This window comes from Phaseolus vulgaris, chromosome 5 (genome assembly GCF_000499845.2).
Source record: "Phaseolus vulgaris cultivar G19833 chromosome 5, P. vulgaris v2.0, whole genome shotgun sequence".
NCBI lineage: Eukaryota > Viridiplantae > Streptophyta > Magnoliopsida > Fabales > Fabaceae > Phaseolus > Phaseolus vulgaris.
In genome coordinates, this window is record NC_023755.2 from 44,750 (window position 1) to 65,491 (window position 20,742).

At 34.3% G+C, this 20,742-nt stretch overlaps 2 protein-coding genes across 2 annotated transcripts; one reads left to right on the plus strand and one right to left on the minus strand.

The window, feature by feature from the left end:
• Positions 1–4,743: 4,743 nt before the first annotated feature.
• On the plus strand, positions 4,744–13,273 carry LOC137834563 (O-fucosyltransferase 9). The gene is made up of 10 exons (XM_068642586.1): positions 4,744–5,575; positions 5,804–5,876; positions 6,133–6,200; positions 8,036–8,124; positions 8,580–8,777; positions 9,785–9,989; positions 11,055–11,222; positions 11,792–11,959; positions 12,075–12,265; positions 12,823–13,273. The coding sequence occupies exons 1-10, from the start codon at positions 4,823–4,825 to the stop codon at positions 12,980–12,982; spliced, it is 2,073 nt and encodes a 690-aa protein (XP_068498687.1). The 5' UTR covers positions 4,744–4,822; the 3' UTR covers positions 12,983–13,273.
• Positions 13,274–13,634: 361 nt separating this feature from the next.
• LOC137834565 (uncharacterized) lies at positions 13,635–17,753 on the minus strand. The gene is made up of 5 exons (XM_068642587.1): positions 16,998–17,753; positions 15,980–16,438; positions 15,316–15,693; positions 15,170–15,237; positions 13,635–14,070 (listed from the first exon to the last, which is right to left on the minus strand). The coding sequence occupies exons 1-5, from the start codon at positions 17,565–17,567 to the stop codon at positions 13,854–13,856; spliced, it is 1,692 nt and encodes a 563-aa protein (XP_068498688.1). The 5' UTR covers positions 17,568–17,753; the 3' UTR covers positions 13,635–13,853.
• Between the last annotated feature and the right edge of the window lie 2,989 nt (positions 17,754–20,742).

The following is a 20,742-nucleotide window of genomic DNA, read 5'->3' on the forward strand; positions in this document are numbered from 1 at the left end:
GTTTGATTTTTTTCGTGGGTGAATACTCATCTGTTTGACCTGAAATTTTTCGCGTTTTGTCCCAAATTCAGTGGAGATTCTTGCTTGGAATTTCAGGAAAAAACTATTTCGGGAGAATTTTTCAGAAATTTTGTGCAAACTAGGCTATCCTCTACGAAAATTTGTGAAATTTCGCCCTGCTTTCTGCAATTCCGTTCCGGGTCCGTATTGCGCTGAAAAAACGCACATAAGTACTTTCATACGCTGTTTGCACCCAGGTAAGGAGGCACGTCCATAAACAAATCACAAAAAGAAGATACGGAGAAGAAAAGCCAGGACGTCTTGTTTTCGGAAAACCAGTTTTGTTCGCTCCCGGTCTAGGACTTACTACGCCTTACTAATTGGGTATTTTGGTCTGAAATTTTTACCAGACGTTCGTCACTGTGTCTGCTGTGTTTTTGCTGAGGTTTGAGCCCCAGATTCGTCCCACAAGATTGGCAATAAATTTTTTATTCATCACTGTCAAGGCTGAAAGGAAGGTACGTTTGTGTGCGAAACTGTTTGATTTTTTTCGTGGGTGAATACTCATCCGTTTGACCTGAAATTTTTCGCGTTTTGTCCCAAATTCAGTGGAGATTCTTGCTTGGAATTTCAGGAAAAAACTATTTCGGGAGAATTTTTCAGAAATTTTGTGCAAACAAAGGCTATCCTCTACGAAAATTTGTGAAATTTCGCCCTGCTTTCTGCAATTCCGTTCCGGGTCCGTATTGCGCTGAAAAAACTCACATAAGTACTTTCATACGCTGTTTGCACCCAGGTAAGGAGGCACGTCCATAAACAAATCACAAAAAGAAGATACGGGGAAGAAAAGCCAGGACGTCTTGTTTTCGGAAAACCAGTTTTGTTCGCTCCCGGTCTGGGACTTACTACGCCTTACTAATTGGGTATTTTGGTCTGAAATTTTTACCAGACGTTCGTCACTGTGTCTGCTGTGTTTTGGCTGAGATTTGAGCCCCAGATTCGTCCCACAAGATTGGCAATAAATTTTTTATTCATCACTGTCAGGGCTGAAAGGAATGTTCGTTTGTGTGCGAAACTGTTTGATTTTTTTCGTGGGTGAATACTCATCTGTTTGACCTGAAATTTGTCGCGTTTTGTCCCGAATTCAGTGGAGATTCTTGCGTGGAATTTCAGGAAAAAACTATTTCGGGAGAATTTTTCAGAAATTTTGTGCAAACCAAGGCTATCCTCTACGAAAACTTGTGAAATTTCGCCCTGCTTTCTGCAATTCCGTTCTGGGTCCGTATTGCGCTGAAAAAACTCACACAAGTACTTTCATACGCTGTTTGCACCCAGGTAAGGAGGCACGTCCATAAACAAATCACAAAAAGAAGGTACGGGGAAGCAAAGCCAGGACGTCTTGTTTTCGGAAAACCAGTTTTGTTCGCTCTCGGTCTGGGACTTACTACGCCTTACTCCTTGGGTATTTTGGTCTAAGATTTTTACCAGACGTTCGTCACTGTGTCTGCTGTGCTTAGGCAGAGATTTGTTCCCCAAATTCGTCCCACAAGATTGGCAATAAATTTTTTATTCATCACTGCCAGGGGTGAAAGGAAGGTTCGTTTCTGTGTGAAACTGTTTGATTTTTTTCGTTGGTGAATAATCATCCGTTTGACCTTAAATTTGTCGCGTTTTGTCCCAAATTCAGTGGAGACTCTGGCGTGGAATTTCAGGAAAAAACTATTTCGGGATAATTTTTCATAAATTTTGTGCAAACCATGGCTATCCTCTACGAAAACTTGTGAAATTTCGCCCTGCTTTCTGCAATTCCATTCTGGGTCTGTATTGCGCTGAAAAAATTCACACAAGTACTTTCATACGCTGTTTGCACCCATAAAAGGAGGCACGTGCATAAACAAATCACAAAAAGAAGATACGAAGAAGAAAAGCCAGGACGTCTTGTTTTAGGAAAACCAGTTTTGTTCGCTCTTGGTCTGGGACTTACTACGCCTTACTCCTTGGGTATTTTGGTCTGAAATTTTTACCAGATGTTCGTCATTGTGTCTGCTGTGTTTTGGCTAAGATTTGAGCCCTAGATTCATCCCACAAGATTGGCAATAAATTTTTTATTCATCACTGCCAGGGCTGAAAGGAAGATTCGTTTGTGTGCGAAACTTTTTTTTTCGTGTGTGAATACTCATCCGTTTGACCTGAAATTTGTCGCTTTTTGTCCCAAATTCAGTGGAGATTCTTGCGTGGAATTTTAGGACGAATCTATTTCAGGAGAATTTTTCAGAAATTTTGTGCAAACCAAGGCTATCCTCTACGAAAACGTGTAAAATTTCGCCCTGCTTTCTGCAATTCCATTCTGGGTCTGTATTGCGCTGAAAAAATTCACACAAGTACTTTCATACGCTGTTTGCACCCATAAAAGGAGGCACGTCCATAAACAAATCACAAAAAGAAGATATGAGGAAGAAAAGCCAGGACGTCTTGTTTTCAGAAAACCAGTTTTGTTCGCTCTCGGTCTGGGACTTACTACGTCTTACTCCTTGTGTATTTTGTTCTGTAATTTTTACCAGACGTTCGTCACTGTGTCTGCTGTGTTTTGGCTGAGATTTGAGTCCCAGATTCGTCCCACAAGATTGGCAATAAATTTTTTATTCATCACTGCTAGGGCTGAAAGGAAGGTTCGTTTGTGTGCGAAACTGTTTGATTTTTTTCGTGGGTGAATAATCATCCGTTTTACCTGAAATTTTGTGCGTTTTCTCCCAAATTCAGTGGAGATTCTTACGTGGAATTTCAAAAAAAAAAATATATTTTGGGAGAAATTTTCAGAAATCTTTAGAAATTTTGTGGAAACCAAGGCTATCACCTTAAAAGGCTTGAGCCTGGGGCTATGTAATGTTAGTTAGCATGATGTCCTATTAAAAGGGATTATAACTTATTTAAAAATTAGTTATAGGACCTACTAATCATTACAAAAAAAATCAATAAATTATCCAAAATCTTAGGCAAATATTACTACTTGAATTCGATAATAGAACAATTAATTATGACTTATAAAATACACTTCTTACTATGAGTAAACACAATAAAAATTCTAGATGTTTTAGGTAAAAATCCTATGAATCAAATCCTAAATAAGTCTTTTGAAATTTTGGCAATCTGAGTACACAACGCATCTCTAAGCTAAGTACACAAGTCTCTTAAACTCTCCATAAGTTTAATCCCATGCACACAATATCTCTTCAAGCAAAGTACATAAAAAATCTCTAAGATATACATCAATGGGTTTATTGTTTGATTACACTCTTTACTCTAGAAATTACTTCAAAATGGTGAAGGGTTAACAGTTGAGATCACTCTCTATTTTTATATCGTCTAGAAGGCGAACTATAATTATATAATTATAAAATGTCTTTTGACACTTTTCACATACATGTAGATTACTCATTATGTCTTGGAGCCTTTTTTTTTCTTTTTTGCATGGAAGTGTTTTCTTAGATAGAAAGGATCATTGTAGGTTACATGCTTTAGGTTACATGCTTTCAACTTTGCAAATATTCATGACTTTCTATTAACATCCTTTAAATTAGAATGAGATAGTTAGATCACACTCTTTATCTTTATATTACTAAGAATACCATATTAAGATTTCTAATGAATAATATTATGTCTCGATCTTGTAGACAATAAATTATATAAGATCTCAATGATGTGTTTAGGACTTAACACTTTCATCATGTGTCTATTTGATACGACTTGAGTCGTTTGCTGCTTAACACTTCAATACATGGTTCTCTTCATATAATTTATTTTTTTTATCTTGGTTCTTAACATGTAATGCTACATACATATATATTTGAAGTTAAGAACCATTCCATCTTTATCTTACAATTGTATTATCCTCACACTTCTTAAATATAAGAGTGTTACTTCTTAAATATAAATATAAGAGTGTTTTGATCAACTATTTTTATTCTTTTTTTTTTATTTTAGATCTCATATATACAAAATAAATTGTCTATTTATAATAATGTATATTATAAAACTATGTCTACAGATAACATTGTTGTCTGAACTATTAGGTGTCCAGCACTTTTTTTTAATATTTGTAGCATTCATCTAACTTTCTTTTAATATTTGTAACATTCATCTAACGTTTCTTGATTCATTAAAATATATATTTGTCTTTTCTCATAATTGGAATTTTTTTTAATAGCCATAAAAATTTATTAGCTACATTGTTAATTACTATATATTGTTTAATAATTGTATGTTAAAAATTTGAACATTGCACTGTTGTTTATATGATTATTATGTGTTTTTTTCTTTTTTTAGTCCAAACAATATACTATATGAGGTATACTCCTAGAAGTGGAGTGAAGGAGTATAAATATGTGGGCAAATGCTCCCTACACCTAACACTTTTGAACTTGCACTCAACATAATTTTAAAAATTCCAAAAATATCCTTTATTCTGGAAATGAAAATCCAGAATTGAAAGTAATGCATTCTGGAAAAATAAATCCAGAATAGATTTTTGTGTTTCTGATATAAAAATCCAGAAAAAAAATCAAAATCCCATTCCAGATAAAAATATCCAAAACTGAAAATAATATATTTCGAAAAGAATTATCTGGAAGAAATTATTGTATTCCAGAAAAGAGGATATGTGAAGCTATATAGTACTTTTTAAGGGTATATTTGGTTTTTTCCTTTTTGGGTGGAGTTATATAGTGGCAGAAACAATTGCCAAATATGTGAAGCTAAAGTACAAGTTAATATTAAAAGATACTAAAAGAAAATCATTATTAATTAATATTCATAGGAAACGTAAATGTACCTGGAGAAGCAAGCACGCAGATTGCACGTGATCATCTTTAGTGCTCCTTCTTTGCTTCAGACACAAGACCAAAACCAGACTCTTTCTTCTTTCTCACACGCTCACACTCGCTACCTTCTTTCTCGCTCATTCTTTACCGACAAACACAACACCCTTTCCCTTTTCTCGGAATTTTATTTTCTCCTTTTTTTTTTTTCCAAAGGAAACAAAAAAGGCCCAATTTTCGCCATTCCTTTCCTTTCCCCTTTCTACCACACGCACGCGCTCTGCATTCTCCTGCACTCAAATTCATCCAATGTCTTTCTCCAATCCAACCTTTTGAAGCTCAATCTGGGATCTCCTTGGCGGATCTCAATTTCTCAAATCCAAATGCACGGTTACAGCCGCCTGGGTGGAGCAGCGCGGTCGCCGCCGTCGTCGCCGCGGTTCCGCCACGGCCGGAGCAAGAACGGAAACTGGGATTTGTCTGCGGAGAGCAATTCCATGGAGAAATTGGTCTTTATTCTTATGTCGGCAGTTTTCAGAAGGCGAGGTTTGCTTCTGTTTGCGCCTTTGTTGTACATTTCCGGAATGTTGCTGTATATGGGTTCCTTCAGCTTCGATGTTGTCAGTATAAAGAATGGTGTCGTTCTTGTACACAAGCGTGCTCCTCCTGGTTCTGTTTATAGAAGTCCTCAGGTCTTCGAAAAGCTATGGCCTTTCATGGAGGCTGAGGCTGGCAATGCTAATAATGGAACATGCAATGTGGTACTTGATCTTTTTTTTTTTTTCCTTTTTCAGCTTCCTGTAGTACTGTCTTGTGTTACTTCATTCCACATTTGAAATTGAAAACAACTGATTCCCATGATTCTTACCATTGCTGTAAAAGAGATTGAGCTCTGCTGTACTGTTTTTGTTTATATTGGTGATCAATATGTTGTTCTGTTTTTGCAACTGGAACTAATTGACTGAGAATCTGGGATGGAAATCATGCAGTTGATGAAAGCATGGAGTAGTATAGAGCTTAGAGAGTGGAGGCCTTGTGCTAACAGAAGCGTTCCCGAAGCAGGTGGTTTCTTCTCTGGATGACTAATTGTACAATCTTCAAAATTTGTTTTAGTTGGTTGTTGCATATTTTGTATTATCTCTTTTAGTCTGTTTTGTTTCTTTGGTGTTCATCTCTCACTCATTCAATTTATTTTCAACTTCACATTTACTTATGGAATCTTGATTATTTATTTTATTATGTGTCCTTGTTCTCTTTGTTGAAGGAATTTGCTTACCCTTTTCTTGCCATCTTTTCTCATGTTGTTTTTTCGACTTAGAATTGCCAAAGTCAAATGGGTTCCTTATAATTGAAGCAAATGGTGGATTGAATCAGCAACGCTTGTCGGTATGCCTATTGATGAAACCAAAGATTTTATATTTTACTGGTTTATTTATCTGGAATTCTTATATCATGTTCGGTACATAGGAATGGTGATTCCATTCCATGTAATGAGGGATTCCCTTTTTCTATGCGGAAAATAATGATCATAGAAGGTTAATTCAATTCTAGGTCTCATTATATAGAACCATGAATGAAGCATAGAATACCATTTCCTCATTGAGAGATAGGATTGAGATTCATTGCTCTATGAACTGAGAAAAATCGTTCTATTTTATAAAATGACTTTGAATAACTTTTTCTTTCCTTTACTTCTTGTGACTTTTTTTTATCAGATAGTTTCCACTTTTATTTCCTCATCCAGCACTCTTTTGTTTTTATTTCACTAGCATCATTTTGTTTGCCCTTTCTTCCCATGGTTTCATTTTTGTATTTTGGAAAAAAAAAACTCTTAGAATTTGGTTTCTGGAGATGGTGTTTTTAGAATTTTTTATTTTTTTTTGTCTAGAGTGAACGAAAAGAAAAAATAAATATAAAATAGAATAAAAATAAACTTAGGAACCAATAAAATAAAATAAAATAAAAAGTAAAAAGGAATTAAAAAATTAAAAAGAATTAATAATTTTAATTTTGGATGCATTAAAAAATAAATGTATTGGTTGTAAAAATAAATAAATATTTTTAATGTTTAAAATAGTTAGAAATATAATTATTGAAGAAAGAAATGAGCTTTTACAAAATAAAAATAAAATGTAATAAATTAAAAATATTTAGTTTAAAATTTAGTTTTTTTTGTAAGAATGAAGAAAATAAAAAATTAAACCCTGCAACAACATAAAAGTTGAATTTATAAACATAAATTAGTATTTATTTTTATTATTATTGATGATGTAATCATGTTAATTTCAAGTAAAAAATACAAAGCATAATTTAAAAAAAAACAAAGTCAATTAGTATTAATTGGTAATGGACACACAGATTATATAGAAATTGAAGTTGTTTATTAATAACAAATGGGGAAATAGTGCTATATGAGGAAAAAAAGTCACTTCTGGTACTAAATAATTCCCCAGTCTTAACTGCAGTAGAATACCTTGAGTCTATTGTAACTGCCTTGGTTAGACGTTTACTACTAACTCTGAGTCTTTTTTGTAACAACTCTCTATGTTTACACAAGTATTTATATTACAGCACAGACTCAAGAGAAGTTATTTATAACTGTCAAATTAAGGCAGTTACAGGAAACTCAAGTTATTCAATTATAGTTAATACTAGAGAATTATTTAGTGCAAATGAGTTATAAACGCACATCCTCGCAAGTAATAATATTGCTCTTCTTTTTTGCACAATAGTTTGCTTGTAAATAAATAATAAATAAATAAACCTGAATGTTCCTTGTTTATGTTTTTGCTTGCATGTAGCAAACTGTAATGGAATCACCATAGTTTGCTTGCATGTCATTCCATTTTCATCTCATGGAATCACCATTCTGTATATTAAACATGCAATAAGTCCCTTGTGAATGGGTGCAAGGGAATTTGAATCATGTAGGTCGCAGAAGGGATTGGAATGCTGTTAATGGTTATTTTCTTCAACAGTAATTTGTTTTGTAAATAGGTACCTAATGAGTTATATCTAGAGGGCTTTATGAGGTTGGTGTATATTTTTCTCCTAATGTTTGTCCTAGTGTCATTTTTCTCTGAATGGAAGTATGGTGATATACTGTCAGGCTAACACAGTTAATGAATTTAGATGAAGGACATTGATACTGCAAATTGCTATCTACTTTGCATCATATGCCCTTATTGTTTTGATACTTACTATTACTAATCTTTATGCAGATATGTGATGCTGTTGCTGTGGCCGGACTACTAAATGCAACTCTTCTTATTCCTATATTTCATTTAAATAGTGTATGGCGAGACTCAAGGTAATTTGCTTTTGTTATGCTTAATTTTAAAATTGGTGACATAATTACTGTACATTAAAATTGACTAATAATAGTAATATGTACATATATCTTGTGCAATCAAAGTTAATGGAAAGGTAATTTTATAACCCATGCAATTAGAGTAACAGAGTTATTCTTCTTTATGTAGTAAGCTGACTGGCTCTCGACCAATTCAGCATAGTTTGTTTATTAAAGCTGTTGTTAGTTATTACCAGCTCACCAAAGTTAGTTAAAATGACGTTAATTGTTGCCAGCTCATCAAAGTCTGTTAGAGCTTCTCTGTATATATGCACTGCTTGCATAGTTTATGAGATCAGAATATGAGATACATACAAAAGTTCTCATATTTTATCTCAATTTATTTCTTAGAGTTCTACTACTTAGGGATGCTATTCATGTATTATAATCTTATGCTTCATCTTGATATCTGGCAGCTATTTTGGTGACATTTTTGATGAAAATTTCTTCATACAATCACTTGGAAATCATGTACATGTGGTGAAAGAACTCCCTGTTGATGTACTCGAACGATTTGACAATAACATAAGTAATATTGTCAATCTTAGAGTAAAAGGTTGGTCCAGTTCAGCTCACTATCTTCAGAAGGTCCTTCCTCGGCTTTTGGAAATGGGGTGTGTGCCTCTCTATCTTTTTTTCTCACCATTGGTTGGCTTCCAGTTCTAATGCTGTTTTTTAATTTTTATTGTCTTTTTTTCCATTAAGTTTAGTTATTCTCAATAGTAATTAACATATATTTTCATATGATAAAGATGTAAAATGGAAGCCAAATAAGATAGAAACATATGTATTATTCACAACTGAAAAATAATTTCATCGCATTTGGCTGCTTGAGTTTCCATAGATCAAATCAAATCTCTTTATTCACCGATACTTTGATTACTGAATCATTGACTTCTTAAATTGGCATGTCATCACAGGAAGAATGGGAACTCTTCAAATTCATTAATGTAAATAAAATCCCAAACAATAAAAATAAAGACCTGATTTTTGGTCCCTAACAAGTAACAGCTCATTACTGTACAGTGTCCCTGTTGACCTGGTAGCCATATATAGTAATACTACTTCACTGACTTTTGCTGCATTTTTTATTAGCATGCTGTACATGACCCCCCATTCTGACAGTATATATAAAAAAGAGACGTTAGGGATCATTCACTTAGGTATTCCAACAACAAAGTTTTCTCCTATGCTCTAATGTTGATTCTTTTGATAGATGTGCCTGAATTGTGCTATAATTCGGTTCCTTGTCATCTTAGTCTCACTCTGGTTTGATAAATAATTTGCTGTCATACAATTTTCTGATTACATGGTGATAATCTCTTCCGAAATCTGGAATCACTTAGGCTTATGCAAACACACATTTACAACATAAAAGTAGATATGCAGTATTGATAACATTGTATGAAAGTTTGAGTAGTTGAATTTAAAATCTACTTGCTTAAAAAGTCGTAGGTTTTGTGGCTCGCCTTCTGTCTGGAACAAATGCAAGGCTGGTCTTGTTGAATTTGTTCTGATCTCTTATTATTATTATTATGATCACTGTTCTTCATTTCCATACAGCCAGTTTGCCATATATTGTGCATGGCTCCTAAGAGGACTTTGCTCGTGCTTGTCACAGGGCTGTTCGCATTGCACCTTTCTCCAACAGATTAGCTCAAGCAGTACCCTCAAAAATCCAAAGACTTAGGTGCTTTGCCAACTTTGGAGCTCTTAGATTTTCCGAACCTATACAAGCACTTGCGGAAAGCATGGTTGATCGGATGATTAAACATAGCTCCCAAAGTGGAGGAAAGTATGTTTCAGTGCATCTTCGTTTTGAGGAGGTGTTTTTCTAGTGGTCTCTGTACTTATGTTTTTGGATTTACTAGATTCAGTATTGCACTTTTGATAGTTTAAGGATTTTACCACACCCATAGATATATCATTATATTTTAGCTTTGATATTTGAAGCAAGGTTGACTATATGCCTACTTTCCAATTGTGACTTATAAACACAATATTGATCACTTGATGTCGGTCTCTTTTGCAAATTATTGATAAACAAGCTATTTTGAACCTTTAATTTCCCATGTTTCACCCCCTTGGTTCTACATCAATTGATATTCAGAGCCTTGTCCTGCATGTTCAAACTATATGTTGCACCAGAAGCCTTTTGCCTGGCAATTTTCTATAAATTGGTCAAGCACTTATGTGTGCCTGGAATATTCTTTTTTCCATTCACTGAATGCTAAGCACAAACCAAGAACAGGGAAAACTGTGCCAATGTCTTCTTCTGTTATAGAAAACTGCTGAAATGAGCTCATTTAGAGTCTTAAATTTCTGTATCTTCTCTGAAATCCCTCTGGGGGGTGTTCAGTGAATTATACAAAATCAAATCCAGGAGGCATGTAATGGTCTCTGCACACCATCAAATACCAGAGGAGTTGCCTGCATCACTCTCTTGTGGATACGCTGTTCTGAGCAATGAATAAGCCTGCATGAGACTTCTCTATTGCTCTCCTAAATTGCAGATAAGGGGATGTAGTATTTTTCTTGCTGAGCCTCTTGAAATGCTAAAAGATGTTTACCTCTGCAGAATAGAGTTCTAGCACAGGAGGATAATGATGTGGAATAAATAAAGTTTGGGATAATTTAGGATATTTATATGATTTTCCCTTATATCTAGATATAGTAATTCATTTTAGCATTTAGTATTCGTTCACTGATTGGAATTGACTATATGTATTACTGCATGATTTCATATCCATCAGTTACCTTTTGCTGCTATGTTTTACAAATTATTTATAAATAGGCTATATTGTCAATTTTATGTGTGTTATGTGTTTTGGCTATTTAGTTTTGCAGTAATTGTATATTATTTATTATAATTGTTTTTTCTCTGTATAAAGGATATGGTTGCATTTTCATGCTGTGAGTATGATGGAGGGGAGGAGGAGAAACATGAAATGGATATTGCTCGTGAAAGGAGTTGGCGAGGTAAATTCAAAAGAAAGCATAGGATAATAAAGCCTGGTGTTAATCGTGTGGATGGAAGATGCCCATTGACTCCATTAGAGGTATGCAGTTACAGATTCTTGTCCTTTGTTGGGGTTCTTCATCGTTTCCATTTCTTTTCCCCATAATTGTGCTGTTTAATATCCTTTGGGAAAATAAAAGGACAATACCAGTTTTCAAAATTATATGTTGCTTGTGCTTTGGCTGTACAGTTGTGCTTTTTTTCATTGATAGAAAAGATGGATATCCAATGGGCAAGGGAATTAAAAGGTTGGAATGATTCGGGTGTTCAAGGATAAGAGTTTAGAAATGGGATTGTGAGAACAATATTTTGGTGGTAATCTCTCCCTTCCAAAACGCAACCAGCACAGGATGCATTGGGCAGTTACAAATCGCACAGCTGCAAGAAAAAAACTGTTACCAACCTCTCTACCACCCTATTTCAATGATTGTGCATTACCACACCAGCAAATCATTGAAAGGAAATAAACCAAATAAAAGTATTAACTATCAAAGATATTAAGGATGAAATGGAAAAAAAAGAGTTGCGGCATCTACAAGCGATACCATATGAAATGAAAAGTGGGTCTTATCTTATAGTTTTCATGCCTCATTTTGTTTGATGCTGTAGGTGGGATTGATGCTTAGAGGCATGGGTTTTGATAACACAACCTCAGTATATGTTGCAGCAGGAAAAATTTATAAAGAACAAAAGTACATGGCACCTCTTAAACAGATGTTTCCACGATTACAAACCAAGAATACACTGGCAACACCAGAAGAGCTTGCTCAATTTATGGTATTGAAGTGGTCTATGCTTGTTAACAAAAAATCATTTTATACTTTATGGCAATGAAAGGTGATTCAAGGGGGAAAAAAAAACTATTTCTGTAATGCATATGTTTATGATGTAGGGGCATTCGACTAGGTTGGCCGCTCTTGATTATACTGTTTGCCTTCACAGTGAAGTATTTGTTACAACACAGGGTGGGAATTTTCCCCACTTCTTGATGGGTCACAGGCGCTATATGTATGGTGGGCATGCAAAGACAATAAAACCTGACAAGAGAAAATTGGCTCTATTGTTCGACAATCCTAATATAAGGTACAACTTTGACCATTTCCTGGTTTATATTTGCTTTTGCAATTGCCTTTTTATTCAAACAGTAAAATATTTAATTAGGAGATGAAGTTTATTTTTCTAGAATATGGTTACCCTAATAAGAGAAAAATTACCTCTATATTTGATAATCCTAATATAATGTATACATGAAAGAGGAAATACTGAATAGTCTTTCTTATAATAACTACAGAATGTATTTACATTATACAGACCTATATCAATAATTATTTTTCTAAAAAACATTGAACTAAATCTAATAAGGGAATAAAGCGCTCCATGGGACACGAAGTTCAGCAAACAACGATGAAAGATGAGCTCAATAATTTTCGTTAGTAGGACGAACAGGAGTTTCACCTTTTAGATTTGTCTGCTTTCTGACTATTAATTAATATCAGTTTTCAAATAGATGTAAATGTTTATCATTTATTTTCTCGTCTGAAATGTCGATGTTACCCATCTGATTCTTACCCTATATTTTGATACCTGGATAGTTTCTGTACTCGTTATAAAGTCACTAGAATTTTTTACTGATTTGGCAGATGGGAAGAATTCAAGCAGCAAATGAAAGACATGCTTCGTCATAGTGATCAAAAGGGAACCGAGTTGAAAAAGGTTGGTGGATCTGTATATACTTTTCCCATGCCAGATTGCATGTGTAAACAGGCAGAACTAAAAAGGGAAAACGCTAACACGACGTAATATATGAAGCTAGAAGTGTAGAGGAATTGTCTTTAGGAGATCAAACTGTTCAATGCTTGTAATTTATTTTGTACCATTACCTTTTTTATTTTCTAGTTCAAATATTAGCTGTGAAATCATAATCGTAATTATTGTATATGTACACGGGATTCATTGTACATGAGATTCATTGTAAACTCAGATAGAAATTGCACGTCATTATCTTGAGCTGTTGCAATTTAATTCACTGAGCCAAGCTGCTTCATGTCGCAAGTCATAAATAATATCAACGATGGCCAATTATGTATCCAATTCCTTGAGACCATTCTTATCAATTGCAACCAATTTGTTACGCTCAACCATGTAATAAGGGAAATAATGAATCAATGAGCAGTATAATATGGGCCACTGAAAAGTCTTGGTGGGTATTATTTATAGTGACACATACCTAACCCTATTTCGTGCTCATTGTTCATTGTACTATACTAAATCGTCTGAAAAAGTTATAACTTACACTTGATGACAATTAACGAGACATCTAACCCAATCTCTCACAATGCATTATTCCTTCCGACAAATCTGACATTCGTATACTTTCTTTGAAACACACCAACTTCGTTCTTTAATTGGGACGCGTAGAACATATGGCGATATAAACACAAAGGGGAGAAAATTATATGCTCAAGAGAATAATACATTCTAAAGACCACTTTGCTAATCACAGAAACAAGACTAGTGTGTCAGGAAAACGTTAGGCAACCATAAATACCACCACTATTTTACATCAGTCAAGGTCCAGAGTTAAACCATTTTTACATGCAAGAAAAAGCTGAACATGTCAACAAGGGGGCATTAGTATATCTTTGGCCAGAATCACAAGGTTTAGCAGCCACTAGCCAGACATGAATGACATTGCTCGTCTGAAGTCCAAAGGTCTGAGGGCTTCCTGGGGAAAAGGCTTTCCATCTGGTAGCCACAGTCCACCCTCATGAGGTAGCATCAACTTTCGTTGGGCTTGGCTATTTCTCGCATCTTCAACACCTTCCTTGGATGGAACCTCTTGCTTTTTCTTCACAAATTCAAAAAACTCTGCAACTTGGCGTGCATATCTGCACCACAGGCAAAACAAAAAATTGCAATGCATTAAGAATCAATAGATAAATAGTTCTAATTCAATGCATTTTCATGCATAAATCTCTCGCCATTGGAATTCTAAAAACTAGTATTGTAAAATCACAAGAATTTACTTGTTAAAGGAGACCTTACCTTTACTTCCAGATATATCAATTACAGAAAATGTAACGTTTCACTCACCACAACCATTATTATAAAGAAGCAGTGACAAGTTAAAGATTTGCTAGTGAAGAGTGACATTAACATAAAGAAGTGCAAAATTTGCGTGGAAAGCAAATAATTAATTAATTGACAGTGGTAAAGGTTTGGGAATTATGCCTAATAGCAGAAGGACAAAGAAAGTAAGCACAGACCCAGTTGTTGATTACCAAATAGTCCTGCAGATCCATTATTGGCTAAACAAAATTATCTTATTAGCAAGATGCAAAACAACCATTTATAAAACACTAATCCTAGTTGTAAGTTACAGGACACGTATATTACATATTGATATACCCCTCCCGTATATTCTAGGGATGAAACAATCGAACGATACACACAATACAAGGCAAGTGAATAAAACCCGTTTAGTGTCTAGAGAAGTGAATAAATAAGTTTGAATTGAACCATTTACCTTAGGTTTATAGATTCAGAGAAAGTAGTTATTTTTTCCAGATGCTTTATTGGCCAGTTACATCATGACTACTGCATAAAATTCATGCTCACATCCACCAGAAAAGTAGTGTACCAATGTAGCACAAAAATTGTTCAACATATATTAATTTTAATTGTGTATGTACAGGTTTCTGAACATTAAACGCATTTACAAAGTTTGCCAAAGAACCAACAAAACTACCAGTATGTTTAATATTTAAAAGTTTAGAAGCATGTAAAATAACACATTAACCTTTAGGACATAGCATACAGCTAGTACGAGCTCAGCTAAAAAACAATCCAAACATAATAATAAGACTCCTTGGGACGATAAGAGTCATAATATTCTAACATACGCAAAGAAGTCTGAGGGAAGAAAAGCATAATCCATAATGCATGATAAGGAAAATGAAATAATGAGTAAGAGATAGTTTATCTTACTGCCTCTTTGCCTCAATATCTTTGCTGAAATCAATATTGGGTTCACAGTCCAGAACCAGTGCAGGAACCTGTGTGTAGTTAAAACGGTTAAGCCAATCTACTCCAGCAAATAAGAAATTCAGACACGTGATTTCCAAATATTATACCTTCTGAATGCTTGAATGCATGTGACCACCTTCCAGATAAAAAACACGGTCTCTTATATCAGGGTGTAAAGAGTTGTCAATGTGATGGGGTAGCTTATTGACTGATAAAACTCCATGATTACCACTTTGAAAGGGAAATAACCAGCTTTCATGCTTTTCATGGAGGTCACGGAGATAGTCCAGGGAAACTCCACCTTCTTCTTCTCTCTTCCGTAACATCATTCTCTTATGGCAAGTATCAGGACTTGCCCTAAGATAGATAAAACCATCAGGAATAAGTCCAGGCAAAGAAGACACGACAGGATCAAACCACGAGTCATAAATACTGATCTCCATCTCATTCATCCAATTGGCTTCATGAACAGCCCGCACAAAAACCTTAATTGAATAGTGACTAGTGAGATAAAAAAAATCAAGATTTTACCGCACAGGTTTCTTTCCTAATAAAATCAAACAGAAAAGCAAGAAAATGTGGCTTCAAATCCAATAGTTGCTATTATTTTGTAAATGACATCCAGAAGAAGTTGCATCATCGGTGAATGAGGAAAAAGGTAAACTAGCACACTCACTCCAAACCAAAGGAAAGGAACAAGACCAATAGACAATCAACAGCCAGGTAGGATTTAAAGAGGGGATCAAGAATACCAAAGAGGCAAACACTCACCATTCTGTCACTGAAAACACTCCTCTCCATCAGACGAAGAGGCTTGATTCCACCAGATGACTCTCTTTCCTGCATCACCCTTGTAACAAATACATAGTTCTGAAAGGTGTAGGCATACCTTTGTGGCTCCGCGTAAAAAGCATCCAAAATATTAAAGTGGTCAGGTCCAACATCCTGCCACTTGTTAATGGGTTCAGGAACAACCTCAACAAGGTCACGCAATTCAATAGTTTCATTCGCTATTCTCTGAAGGAAGGTAGTCTTGCCAACGCTGATATTACCCTCAACACAGAATGTTAAGCGCTTCTTCTGCTGATGCTGCGCAGAGGAATTGTCTTCCAACTCCTCATCAACACTCTTTTTAATAAAAGTAGTTATACTTTCAGCATGGTTCTTGTGGATTATCCCGATAGAACTCTGCAGATACTCAACCATCTTATCACTGGATTTGCCAAAGAACTGCAGCAGATGACCCAAACAAACAACAACCAATATTGCGAAATAGTCAGTACAATCCAAATAACATTTCTTTATCCTTCTTTCATAGCTAAAAAATAAGATTATAAGAACTTGGGGTAGTTATTTAATCTCTTAACAGAACAAGAGTGGACAAATAACTACAAGCAGAGGCATTTATTATTAATACCATTCCTATAAATTGAGTTGGAAGACACTCAGCATAGCCAAATTCAGAAGGAGAAAAAAAACACAAAAGGGTCGTTTGGTAGGAGATTTATTTTACCTTTCCTATGAATCTAATGTTAGGAACGTTAGATTCCTATCATTAGCATGACAATTTTAAAAATAATTCCGATAACTCTTAACATTCCTATAATCACTTTAGAAAAAACAAATTTATCCAAGTTCCTAGGAATATATATATTTTAAACGTGTTCCAAGAAATGTGGTGTTCCAAAAGTGATTTCCTGGGAAGATTTTGTACATTAAACAACCAGAACAGGATACACTAAAACAGCATGTGTAACGAAGAAAGACGTTTTAAGAGAGAGGGGGAGACCTTATCCTTGTAGAGTTGCTTGAGTTGGGCAACACCAGCGATACCTTTCTGAACGAGCTTTCTGAGATTTCTGGGACCCACACCGGGGATGGCCAACAAATCAGGATTTGACGGAGCGGGAGAGGAAGAGGGGGTAGGACCCTTTTGCCTCCTATTTAGCCTGAGGCTAAAGGGTCTCTTCTCCTTTGCGTGGTCGCTCTCCACAGAAACACCGTGAAGAGAGTGGGAGATAAAGGAGCCGTGAGAAGCCGAAAAGAGGGAGCGGTTGGGGGAGTGGTTAAGGAGAAGAAGGGTGTTAGTCCTGGTGGGGGTGGGGTTTAGACTTAGCCTACAGCCACAACAAGTATTGGAAGAAAAGGAGAGATAGCGAGAAGAGAGATGGGGCATAAGGGCTGCGAAAGGCTTCTTCTTGTCGGAGAGGGAAGAAACAGCAGGAGGAGGGTGCGGCGGTGCCGACATTGGTAGAAAGTTAGAAACTTTGGGAAAGGAGAGAACAGAAATGGAGAAGAAGGGGAGAGAAGATGAAGAAGAAGAAGAAGAAGAAGCAGAAGGGTTAAGCAGTTTCTGCATTTCAGTGAAGCTGTGTTTTCCTCATAGTTGTTAGAGCGGGAAGGGTTTTAGGTTTAGCCTCTTTCACTGTTATGTTGTGTTATCACTCTCTCAATCTTCTATTTTTCTATTACCCAACAAAATTGGATACCCATTCACATTCCCCAATGAAAAACCATACTTCAGATCATTCTGTAACTGTCCAACGGAATCAAATTACTCTAATCTAACTTATACTCATTTTTTATTTAATTAAACATTTTTTTAAACCTGTTTTTCTTTTTTTTATAAAATCTTAATTTTTATTTATTCTATCAATTTACTGTTTTCTTAAGAACGGATTATGAATAAAATCTGTTATCATCTATCATGGAAGAAGATTGTATAATTTTAAAGCCTGTGTTCAAATTTCATTGTCCTTGAATAATATTAAGAATTACTTAATGGATTCTTAATGAGTTTAATAGTATAGACTAAAGTTATTAAATTGATATGTGTGTCACTAATGGCATGATAGTAATAATCAATATATATATATATATATATATATATGTTTAATTAAACATAAGGGAAAATTATTTAAACCACATACGTATACAAATTAGTAATATTAAATTTATAAAATTGAAACAATGAAATTCATACCAATTTTTCTTACACCAACTTTTTGAAACATGCATCCAATCCAATGAATTTTTGAATTTTCAAAAATACCCCTAGTTATGGAAATAAAAATCCATAATTAAAAAAATACATTATTGTAAAGCAGATTTTGAATGAATTATTGTGTTTCTAAAGTGTAATTTTGAAATGCAGAAAAATACGTTAATGAAAACAAAATTTAAAAACATAATGTACCGACCAGTCATCGGTTATCGACTTCATTGACTGATCTCAGATAGCACACCAGTGCCTGAAAGTAAAGATGGGTCACGTAAGGTGGATTTCAGATACACATATCAGGATGTTGGTCGATCTTCGGATATCGATACCATAGATATCGACGTTGGAGATCGACATCAGACTCCGCCAGAAGAGGGAGAGATCGGACGTCGACGGTCTGAACAGTTATATTGGACCACGTAAGGTGGGCCTATTATACTAAGTTATCAGTTAAAACATCAGATATGAGGAAAACCTAAGTCACGAGGGATCCATGCAGGTGGTGTGCATAGCGCATTCAGGCACGACACGAGTGAGTAATCCTTAGAGGCACTAAGGCCCATTAGGGTTAGGGATTCCAAGGGAAGTTGCATGCATGGCACGTGAATACTTAGGGCACCCTCAGAACAGATGGCGGCAGAGATTAGGTGCACAAGTTGGTACCCAGGCGGGCACTCTGTTAGTCGTTGCACTCCAGTTAAGGGAAGTTCTATGTGTCAGATTATGCTAAGATTATGTAATGGCGGCGCAAGGACATTCCCCAAGGAACCCTAGACATGGGTAACAACACAAAGGTAAACTCTAGTTTCGACCTATATAAAGGGTGCTAAGAGCCCTAACAAGGTACACAGTTTCTAAGACTGAAATTACTTTATATACTTGGTGTTTCTTTGTCCTAATACTGACTTGAGCGTCGGAGTGCAAACAGCCGTTAAGACACCTTTGTCTTTGCAGGTGAGAGATTTTTCAACAGAAGGAGTTTAAGTCAACGGCCAGCGAGTCAACCGGCGAAAACACATTGTAAAAGAGAGTTTAGAATTGTAAAAAGTGTTCCTGAAATCCAAATAAAAAAAAATATTTAAGAAAAGAAATTCCACAGTGTATTTTTACCACATTCCTTTTATTTAAGAGATTTTTGTTATTTCACATAAAAAAAATTGAATATGAAAAATTATAACATAAGGAATATATCTATCTAAGTTTCAACAAAATCAAAAGGAAAAAAAGAAAGTTAGTAATTAAATCAAACAATTTCATTCCAGTGCAAATATTCGATTTAAAAAGTTTGGATGTTCTCTTTTAGAATGCACAATCCACACTTATTTACTTTAATATTGCTGAATTTTTAGATGGTGAAAAATACATTTTTCGAGCAATTTATTCAGAACGTATATATTTTCAAAATTATGTTGTGGATTTAGATTATGTTACAGATTTTACAATTAGTAAATTTTCCATTATGCAATCAAAATTTTAACTCTTAAAACTTAATAATAGTACTTGCAAAATTCATAACTACTATGAAATTAATTTTTTATTTCAAATTTTACATCTTAAAAAATCATAATTGTTACAAAATACAAAACATAAAGTTGTAATTTTAAAATTAAAGAGGATGCAATAACAAATCCTGGGATGCAGCAACAAATATCCTATTTACTAGCTAGTATAAAAATTATTATTAATATGTCACTGTGTGTAATTAAATCGAAAACCCCAAATATTCCACCTTCAATTAATCTCAATTGTAACTTAAATGACTTTCAATAATATTTTATAGTTTTATAAGAGTATAATATTTAGAAACTATTATTAAAATTGCTTTATATATTTATCTAAACATTTTTAAACCTAATTTAGCTAACAGTTTAAAATCTTTTAAATTCATACCATTAAACATTAAAATTTATAATCTAAATCACGAAAATAAATAATATTTTAATTTCTCTTCGCTTTTTTAGAACGAAACAAAGTTGTCAATAACTTTAATTAGTTTCTTAAATTAAGATAATTAATGTGAATAAAGAACAGTCATAACCAATTATCTTCCTTAATGGATTTTAACCAATTATTCAAATTAGTTATTCTCCCTTCCAATACAATAATTAAGATAATCTATCTGAATTAAACTCATTAAATACAATAAAGTATTAAATATTTATTCTACAAGGACACTAAAATTTATGTAACAGAAATAAATACTTGTTGTAATGATGTTCATAAAAAAGTTAACTCTTCAAATTCCTCTCTCTCTCTATATATATAAGCTTTTTAATATAGTTTTCATTTCATGAAATATAAGACGAAATAGTGTTTTTACAATATATTTATTAAAAATATCATTACCTAATTTAAAAATATATAAATTATTCAAATTATGAACTATATTAAAGAAGTGACCTATTTAACTTATTTTCTAAACCTTAAATCCTAAAACTTTTATAAAAGCATTTTTAACTGTTATATGATCTATTAATAAGTTTTAAAACATGGTTTTATCTTGATGAGATAGAAATATTGAAACTAACTTTCA

What these genes read in the sequence shown, in the direction of transcription:
- LOC137834563 (XM_068642586.1), top strand. Translation starts at nt 4,823, where the DNA reads ATGTACCTGGAGAAGCAAGCACGCAGATTGCACGTGATCATCTTTAGT. An exon ending in CAGAAGCGTTCCCGAAGCAG is followed by an intron (nt 5,877 to 6,132) that starts GTGGTTTCTTCT and finishes TTTTCGACTTAG; the next exon opens with AATTGCCAAAGTCAAATGGG. An exon ending in GCCCATTGACTCCATTAGAG is followed by an intron (nt 11,223 to 11,791) that starts GTATGCAGTTAC and finishes TTGATGCTGTAG; the next exon opens with GTGGGATTGATGCTTAGAGG.
- LOC137834565 (XM_068642587.1), bottom strand. Translation starts at nt 17,567, where the DNA reads ATGCAGAAACTGCTTAACCCTTCTGCTTCTTCTTCTTCTTCTTCTTCA. An exon ending in TGCATTCAAGCATTCAGAAG is followed by an intron (nt 15,238 to 15,315) that starts GTATAATATTTG and finishes AACTACACACAG; the next exon opens with GTTCCTGCACTGGTTCTGGA. An exon ending in GATATTGAGGCAAAGAGGCA is followed by an intron (nt 14,071 to 15,169) that starts GTAAGATAAACT and finishes CCTGTGGTGCAG; the next exon opens with ATATGCACGCCAAGTTGCAG.